This window comes from Pyxicephalus adspersus, chromosome 8 (assembly GCF_032062135.1).
Source record: "Pyxicephalus adspersus chromosome 8, UCB_Pads_2.0, whole genome shotgun sequence".
Lineage (NCBI taxonomy): Eukaryota > Metazoa > Chordata > Amphibia > Anura > Pyxicephalidae > Pyxicephalus > Pyxicephalus adspersus.
The window spans coordinates 20,910,520-20,920,900 of NC_092865.1; the positions used below are offsets into that span (position 1 = coordinate 20,910,520).

A 10,381-nucleotide genomic window follows, 5' to 3' on the forward strand; every position below is an offset into this window, starting at 1 on the left:
TGTGTGTGTGTGTAATACCCAGCTTTTATTTCCCTAAAGGCGACCACACACTGTGTAAAACTGTCACATAGAATACAGATACTGACTCAAATAAAAGCGTACCTAAACCTAAATTTTCAGAGACGCTGAAAAACCATTTATTTTAAGGTAAAAATTCAGTTTTTATTGTTTGGATGCAACACTTTTTTTATTTTTTTTTTTATAAAAAGTGCAGCACCGCCCCCCGATGAATGGGAACGCAAAGCCTCCCGGGGAGGCTATTAGGCACTCCTTCTGCGCGCTCGGGCATGCACAGGAGGTGCCTTTTTGCTCAAAGAGAAACATTTGCCGATCTCATCCATGTACAGCGAGATCATCAATTTTTTTTCATCCTCTGTCACCTGATCTTGCTGAACAACACGGAAGAGAAGACGGGACGGATGATGAGAGGGCGCAGGACCCGATGCCAGACACCCCAGGAGCAATTGTACTGCCCTGCGGGATTGAAGGTTAGGTGTGTTTTTTGACTATAGTTCCTCTTTAAGATGATCCTGTGTTCAGCACTCTCTCAAGATGATAAAGAAATAAAAACTTGAACACCCAACACCCTAAGTGTTGGTTGAGCTTCTGTTTAATTGCATACTTTTGATATTTATACTTTGCAGTTCAGTTTTTATTTAGCCTTTAATACTAAATACCAGATTTCCTGAGAGTTCCATGGCAGGTGCAACTTATCCTCCTGTGTTACAGAGCAGTAAATTAATTTTCAATAGCGTGTTGCAAGTAATGCATGCACATATGCACCACTCCATATTTGATATGTTGTTCTCCAAGCTAGTACCAGAAAAAAAAATGTTGTGCAGTGTCTGTGTCACGCTTATTACGTTAAAATAAAGCTGTAATATTTCAAACACAACAAAAAGTCATTACAGCTTACTTGTCGGCAATAAAAAAAATTGGTTAAGACTACAAAGCACTTTGTATTTGATTAAATCTTCCACAATCAAATGGACTCCTCGTTTTATAATATTTATGCACTGTGTGAAGTATGAGACAGCGATTATGAAGCATGTATAATTACCCCTCAGAGAAGGCTGGCACTTGCAGATGCACATTTTCGCTTGTGTATTTGCTGGCTTCATACATCTACTTAAGTACATGGCAATAATAAATGTTAAAGTATTTGATTTACATCTTGAGACTCCCCAGATGCATCATTGGGGCTGCTTGAGGTACATTAAGGAGAGGCAGCAGGAAAGATGCTTTATAGCCTCTTCCATTATTTCTATGGATTAGGGAAAAAATATTGGGTTTGTCTAATATTTGTGCATTTACCCTTTAGATCGGAGACCTAAAGCAAGACACCGACAATTAATCAGAGAATTATTTTCAGCAGGATTTCTTCCAAGCCTTCTGAAACTGAAATTAGCTTGAATAGCTGGGCATTCCATTTCATTGCAGATTGTAAATGTGATTCAGTATGTGGCATTAATTTGCCTCTCCCAACTAGATGGCGTCTCTGACAAAGATAACAGTAACACCCTGTTTAAACTCAGAATGACATTCTTATATCTGCAATGCAGCCTCAATTAATCTCTGTCACACGATTCTCAGGGTTATAATAGCTGGCATGTTTTAGAAATAATGTTTTACATGTATGAGTTTTGTATCATACAAGGTTACGTTAAATTAGTAAAATTTTCTAGGTTTTTTTTACCATCGCTTTTAAATATATTGCTACACAAACATCGGTGCTCTTTGATAATCACATGATAAAAATGACCATGAAAAAATAAGGGAAGCACTCAATAAAAATAAAATGTTATTGATTCAACACAAAATAACACTTAGTAATTTGTTGCAGACGCTCTGATAAATATTTTTTTTTTTTAATACTGGGGTCTATGCCTCAAAAGGTCATAAAAGCCAATTAGGTTCCAACTTTATTATATAGCAATTGACTGATCTACTTTTTAAAATGATTTTAGTGTCCATTTGTGCTAAAAACTTAAGTTTGATACAGATCCAGGCTGTTTGCTGGCCATGTAACCGAATTGATATGCCTTTGCCAAAGAATAGTTTTAATGCTTTCTTCTGCAGCAAGATACATTGTGATCCTGAAAAAATATGATCGCAAATCCTACTTTTTATTGATGGAATGTGAATAGAGTCCACAATTTCAAGGTACACCTGTGCATTTACTGCAAAAGGAATGATAAATATTCTTCTTGATAGAAAAAGGGTAACAAATAGGGAATCAAAAGCATCAAAAACAGAAAACTCAAAAGCAACATGCATGGATAACACTGGGAAACAATAATGAACAAATTTTTTGTTGACAAGTTTTAAGCTTATTTACACTAAAATAGGTATGCGGATTCTAAATGTGCAGTTAGTTTTATTCTATCACGTCAGGTTTTTTCTCTACCGATTATTTTAAGGCGATTACTGTAGCGTGGATTTGTATAGGCTCTTCATTTACACGCAAGACAGTATGGCCAGAGGTTGTGTGCTGCTCTACGTAGTGATTAAGCAAAATTGATTTTTCTACTTACACACGTATTTCCTTTCTTTCAGATCATGTCTGGCTCTGCTGTTTCTTGTCATTAAGTGCCTAAACAACGCTGATTCATTTTGTTATATCTGTGGCAGTTTCACCATTCCAAGTCAAAGGATGGACATCAACACATTTGTAAGGCAAGCCTATTTGCCATATTTCAAAGTTAAACTTGGTGATCGAGAGAAGTCTTGGGAACCTCATAAGGTGAGCAAACTGTGTGTGACAGAGTTTCCTAGTCCACCATCGGCTATACGCCCAGTGGCTCATTCAGATGAAATCCCAGTGCAGATTTTCGTTACACTACCCTCTCTTGAAGAACATGATTAGAGTGATGAACTAGGTGACAACAATGATGAAGAGTTTGAAATTGAAGAGGACTCTGTTCATAAGGGATTTGATCAGCATGGGTTGAGTAATTTGGGACTATCGAAGAAGGCTTCAGAAATCCTAGCATCAAGACTGCGCAAGAAAAACTTACTTGAAAAAGGAACAAAGGTATCGTACTTTCAAACCAGAGAAATTGCATTTCTGCAGTACTTTAGAATTGCCAGTAGTTTTGTGTATTGCCATAGCATACCTGGTTTAATGGAGGAATTGGGAATTCCAATCTATATGAATGCCGACTATCCATCGATATCTAAAAGTGTGTCCTCCTTCTCAATGGCAGTATACAGTCAGGTCCATAAATATTTGGACAGTGACAAATTTTTTTCTAATTTTGGTTCTGTACATTACCACAATTAGTGAATTAGTGAAAGATTTCTGTACATTTACCACAATGCAGTTGAATTGGAGACTTTCAGCTTTAATTCAGTGGGTTGAATTAAAGCTGAAAGTCTGCAGTTCAACCGCATCTGAGTTGTTTCATTTAAAATTAATAGCGGTAATGTACAGAACCAAAATTAGAAAAAAGGTGTCTGTCCAAATATTTATGGACCTAACTGTATTTGGGCCAGTCCCAATTGGCCAATTAGTTTCTCCTAGTGAAGAATATGCACACAAAGAGTCATTGAGTTGTTGCTATATCACCAACACAATTGGGTCATCTGTGTTGACCTTAAAATGGTATGCTTCCTTCTTGGTCAGCAACGCGGATACACCAAGTATCCCTGTTATCTGTGCATGTAGGACAGTGGAGGTCATGGAAGGCATTGGGTGGAAAGAAATTGGCCTCAAAGATCTGCCCTAAAACCAGGTGATCCAAACATTCTACATGAGCCACTTGTTGATAGAAAGAACATTATATTCTCGGCTCTGCACATGAAACTGGGTCTGATAAAGTAGTTTGTTAAAGCTTTGCCAAATGAAGGAGACTGTTTCCAGTACCTCAATTTGGCATTTCCTAGCCTGTCATTTGAAAAAATAAAGGCCCGTGTGTTTGATGGTCCACAGGTTGGGCAGTTCATCAAAGATTAACATTTTATCAGGACAATGTCAGAAGTAGAAAAGAATGCTTGGTTATCATTCAAAGCCATTGTTGAGAACTTTCTTGGAAACACACGAGCAAATAATTACACAGAAATTGTCCAGAAACTCTTGGGAGAGCTACAAAAGGCTTGGTTGCAATATGAGCATCAAGGTGCATTTTCTGCATAGCCATCTTTCTACATTCCTGGAAAACCTTGGTGCAGCCAGTGATGAGCAAGGTGGAATGATTCCACCAAGATTTGAGGGTCATGGAAGAACGGTATCAGGGTAGATGGGATGTACATATGATGGCCAACTATTGTTGGCACATCCGGTGGCATTGTCCTAACACTGAATACTCCAGGAAAAGCTATAAGCGTAAATTTTTACCTAAAAAGATTACCTGATTCATTTTCAAATGTTTTACTGTAAAAAAAAAAAAAGTCAGAGTAACAATAAATCTTTTGTATGAACAAAAGAAACTTAAACAGTACATTAAAATTATTTCATTCACGAGGGTACCCCCCATCGAAAAAACTGGATGTGATAGCAAAAAATGAGTCATTTCTGGATTCACCACACAAAAATTAGTAAAAAACAAAGTGTAAGATCTAACTCAATAAAAATTAGTTCCCCAGTGTAATACACAACAAAGGAAATGAAAAACGGGCAGAAACAAGAGTCACACCAACATTTGTGACTTAACTGCAAGAAATTGGTTGCTAGAAACTAGAATACAAATCTAATAAAAAAAGAAAAAAAAACTATACCTAAATGTAGTAAAAGTAGACATGCACTACAGATAATTGGATAAAAGCAATAATAACTGGTAATTCTGCATTGACCAAAAAAATAAAGTAATGACTGCCTGGACAAAACATGAAAATTTCAAAACTCATTGATGATATGGGTTGTATGTCTTTTAAAAGACCAGGGGAGACAGCAGTCATTACCTCTACAGTAAAAGCACTGGCATACATTGACATTTTGGACACTTTTTCCATTTCAACCAATCATAGATTTGGCAATGAAGGCATAACAAACTGAAAATTTATAGTGGGGAGAAAAAAAAAAAGTCCATGACATTCATTCTGTCCGTTCTGCAAACCTGATCTGTCATTTGCTACACAGGAAAGTTGGAACCTGACTGATGTGGAATATTTTGAGTCCAAGACTCAAAGAATTCAAATCGGTCATAAAAGTCAGAGGCTAAACAACAGAATTAAGTAGAAGTGGAACTAAGTAGAATTTTGGGGGTTTATTCCATCATTTTTTCCCTGAAAGTTGTATAATATAAAGATCGTGCAACTACCTTTTAAAGTAGTAAAAAGTCCATTGCATTGTTAAAGAACTAAAAGTATCTGCATGCTTCTTTACGAACTCAGCCCAGGATAATTGGACTACATTCCACAATTTTTCTGCGTTTCTTGTTTTTGCCTCAGAAACAGCATTTTTGAAGTCACCCCACAAGTTTTCCATTGGATTAAGGTCCGAGCATTGGAGCATTGAGATGGCCACTCTAATGTAAATCTTGCTGGTCTAAAACCAAGATCTTGCTTGTTTACTGGTGTGTTTGGGCTCAATCCAAGGGCATATCCTCTGGTATTTTACTCAAGATTTGCAGAAACTGCCATCTTTTCCTAAAGGGTCGTAATTTACATTTTTTTTTCCACAGAATGAAGGACCTCATTTTTTTTCATGTTTAGATTTGGAATAGAATGTGTGGTGTTCCCAATGCATTTGAATGCATGGAAATGAAAGCTAATATAAGGATTGTGAGCTATTCACATTTTTTTTTTAACACACTTATTCTGAACACTACTGTACATTAGCAAGAGTGTGGCAAACCTCGGTAGTATGAGTGAACCCTGGAATTAATAGGGGTCTTAGCATCTATAGAATCAGTCAGTAGCCATTGTCTATGCAAGTGAAAACCTAAGTTACCCAGGTTTCTACAAAATTCAACAAAACACTAATGCAATTCTAGTTTCACTTTTATTACAAGTAGTGTAAAATTTTATACTGCAATTTTATGGCTTTTGCTGATTAAATGCTATGAATAAGTCATTATGTGCTTAATGTTTTATAGTGTCATTTCAAAATAGAGTCTAGAGTTTTGTCATGTGGATGACAAATGGACTTGAAGCCCCTTGGGGTATGTGACAGTTAGACAACATCCTTTTTTGGATTTAAAAAAAAAAAAAAACTGCCATAGATGCAGTTTTTACCAATAAATGTCAAATGTTTACTAGATGAAAAATTTGAAATAAATCAGACCTATTGAGGACATGAGCACGTTCCCAGACTCTCTTCTTTAATACTAAACTCTCCTACACTGCACATATATACATTGTGTATGTTCATTGTAATAAAGGAAACATTTATATATACGGTGGCAAAAAGATTAAGTTGTACATAAACGACTGAAAAAAAACTTGTTTACTCTTTAGTCAACTAAATTTACAGTAAAAAATTTGTTATATCTAATAAATGCAAATATTACTTATTCAAGTCAGTATAGAGCTACTCTGTATATAATTGAACTTGATGGACATGTGTCTTTTTTCATCCTATTTAATTACTTAATGTGATACATCAAGGAGAATATTGTCCCCCTAGTTCTCAAGACTACAAAATATTTTGTTTTTATTTTTTCTTGACATACACGTTGATGCCACCATGAGAATGCCCGTCAATAATTCTCAAATTAAAGAGGAACTAAAGTTTCAACTTTACAAAATTTGGGATCAGACAGAGGTTTATTGAGAAAAGGGGACAGGTGATGCCCCCTCTGCAATAAGCATTCTTAACTGCCCGATTGCTCAGCACACCTCGGCATCCCCTGCGCAGGGCAACATTAGCCAATCAAGATGGCCAAAGATTTTATTAAGAAAGTCAGTACTTCCTTGTTTACATCAGGCAGGGCCCTTTTGGAGGTGTCCATTTCATTATCTGTGTGACGTGGACACTTGCATGGGAAGAGTAGGTACAAACTAGTCCATGTCCGTCCAGGTAAAGAGGTACATTTCTGACCAGAATTGGGCTTTAAACATTAACCAAATGCAATTTGTATTCTGGTGCCATTTTTTCATCTGGTATTATGCAGTTTTCATCTCAGTGCAGCTATCTCTGGCAGGAATTTGTATTATTCTTCTTGGCAGCATACAATTTTAAACATGGTTGCATTGGATTTTCAGGGTGGGTTTTTTGATGGTGACAATAGTGAATATTGCCTCCCTTATGTGCTCTGAAATGGCCATTTGCAGTCCACAATGAAAGCCTATGTGACAGGATAACGCTGAAGAGAAATCAGGAAAAAAGTACTACACTAGATTAGGAATCAAGTTAGCAAGAACTGTCAAGGCAGGATTAACATGTATTTTTTTAATGAAAGCTGAAGGTTTAAAAGCAATAAAATAATCTTTAAAATAACATGTTTGAGTATATAAAAGATTTCAATGATTGCGTTTTTATTTTGTTTAGGTAAAAGTATTGGCCGCACAACAATGTACACCTCAGCTAACACCCGTAAACCATAACAATCTGGGGGTTTCAGGATACAATCGAATTAGCTGGTAGGCACCGGCTGCTTTAGTTTAAAGCACACTAACAAACCTCGGCCAAGGCCTTTGTCATTTCAAGGCACTTGCTAGCTCTTTCCAAAACACTTCATGAAACATGTCGTCCAGACCCACAAAACAGATCTGTAGGGTAGAAAGAGCTGATGTTGATCTAAGAGGAAAGGCTGCCATGGAGATGTAATTGCGACCAATACAGTTGTGTCTCACCAATCAAAACCGATTAGCCAGACAAGGCCGGATGGCAGATGCTAGCAGGGGAGATGTCTCTCAAGTAGAAACGTAACAGCTGTAATATGCACTACTGGCTTTAATGACTTTTCACTCTGAATGCAAACAAAACCCTGGGCCAAAAAATGAAGTCCAGTAGACAGATTGGGTCAAAAGTCGCCAGCTTAGCAAATAGGGACTATTTATTATTTAAACCTGCAGACAAAGGCATTTTGTGCCATGAAAGGTCTGACAGATGCAATTAGAAGGAACAGCTTTTTAGGACAGCCAGAGGTTGTACAAAACAAAACAAAAAAATCTCTTGCCAAAATATAAAGATTTTTATGTGCTTTACTATTCTGCATCTATTAAATGGTACAAAACACTAGACATTAAAGGAGACCTAAAGATCATAGACTTCACTATTTGCTTTCTGCATTCCTAACTGTAGACTTGTGAAGGCTTAGCTGCCTTAAACACTGCATTCACTGATTAATTTGGCATACACTTTTCAATGAAACTAGCTTTTGCTAAAACATTAACTGTCCACTTATTTGACTTCAAGGCTTTACTGTCGCTATAAATTGCCATTATTTGATCCAGGACAACATAGATGTTGTTCTGTCTGTCATATATATTAGCTATTTTGGAAACTTTTCATAACAAGGCTCTTGATAATGTCAGGTAAGAGGCCGATTTAGTGAATGTTTTCATAAAATTAACCTCCTGAGCTCACATCTGTCATAAAACACATCAAGCATAAAAATATGCACCTAGTACTAATTGAAGAAGTTGACCCTGAAGAGCTTTCTACCAAGTTAATTTCAGTTACAGAATCACAAAAACACAACTTGGCTGAACTTTGTATAGAAAGGGTCTTACTCCTCCTTACAATATGAATGTGTTTATATGTTGAGCCACATCTATATGGTATTTAAGTATAAATGAATAGAGAGGAAAGGAAGAAGTTTGAGGCTCATAGGTTTTTCATGCAAAGAGTGAAATATATATATATATATATATTTATTTATTACATTGGTCGACGGATGCAGGGACCAACCTTCACCGCACCCATGAAATATTCATAAATTGTGCTAAAACCCCAAACAAGAGTATAAATTACTACTTCAAACCTTAACATTATCATCAGCATCAACTACATATATACTCCCCTCCTGTGGGGCATGTTCCTAACTTTGGACCGATAAGCATGCACCACTATCCCTGAGGAAGCCCTTCGTGGCAAAATGCGTCAGATCACTGCGTGCCACGGCACAGCCTTTTGAATTGTTTTATGGTTATATGTAATAATTTATGACAAATCCATACTATATAGTATGTATAACTACTCTGCACTGTGAATTAGTAACAGGACAAAGACGAAAGTAATTGGCTGAAAGCAGACATACTAGAATATGCACACTACTATTGCTGACATTTTAGAATGGGTTCAGCAGTAGCAGCTTACATGATATATTTGCATTAGGATTATTGATCATTTTGTAGTACACATTTATATAATAAGCATGGTCCCCGTGCTTTTGGAACCATGGACACTGTAAAAGAATGGATGTTGAAAGCATGTTCATTCGGCTTAATTTGCATGCATACGGCACAACTGTTTTAAAGTCAAACAATGGAGGGCAAGGCTTCACAGCAGCTCTTGCAGTGAAGTTATTTTGAATCCATGTGTAAGGTCTAAATGGGCAAAGTGACAGGTTTAACTTAAAGCTAAAGTGTAAAGACTGGTCCACTTCCCTGATCAGCACTTCATGTAAATGCTTACTTTTGCTATTGGTAACTTATGGTTATGTTGTATGATACCCCTTCACATCATTCGTGTACTTTAAAGCTTCAAATCCGATACAAAATCGACAAAAAGATAGGGAAACATTTTTGACTTAAGTGTAAACCGCAGGCAGACTGATGAAGAAAATGGAAGGGGTAGGATGGATAATGCACAGTAGGGATTGCTGCCACAAAATGTCTACTTGTGATTTCAGTAGAAAACCTTTCTGCAATTAAGTGAAATCTGAAGGGGTGGGCAAATACCTAAAATACTTTACTACAACATATTGTACATCTTTATTATAGTCATGAATGTACTAAATTAGTTTAGCTTAAGGGAAAAAATAATTGATAACTAACCTTTGGCATCATCTGAGCCGGACGCCAAAAGTTTGGGGTCCATGAGGTTAAAGTCCACGCTCCAACACCTTTTTTCATGTTCCTGTTAATGACACAAAACAAATATCAATGTACCAATAGGTACATACCATATATACTAAACACCCCAATACAAGAAAGTTTAAGCACAACACAGAATTATTTGCAGCCCATGGCATATGTATAATCATAGAAAGCGTTTCCTTCATTTTATATATAGCTCTGTCGTTGTACTTACTCCATCCTATGTTTGTACTCATTTGCACCTATTCCCTAGTGTCATGATATGGTGCACAGTAGCTTAACACTAAATGTGATGGCCACTCCATTCTACACAGATTAGCTGCTGTCTGCTTCTTTTCTAAATAGTAATTGCTTTGTTTTGAGGTGTACTGTCAAGTTGTGGGGGGGGGGGAGGCTGAAAATGATAGCCTTCCATTTTCAATTTCCGTTTCACCCTCTACAAATCTTCCACTTTACC

The 10,381-nt window shown here is 36.8% G+C and overlaps 1 protein-coding gene across 1 annotated transcript in view; it reads right to left on the reverse strand.

Annotated features, from left to right (window-relative positions):
* The window catches only part of COP1 (COP1 E3 ubiquitin ligase), a 129,053-nt gene that overhangs the window by 50,536 nt on the left and 68,136 nt on the right, over nucleotides 1-10,381 (reverse strand). Inside the window, exon 14 of the mRNA XM_072419732.1 lies at nucleotides 9,883-9,964. Coding sequence (XP_072275833.1) covers nucleotides 9,883-9,964 — 82 coding nt within the window. The remainder of the gene's footprint in view (nucleotides 1-9,882; nucleotides 9,965-10,381) is intronic.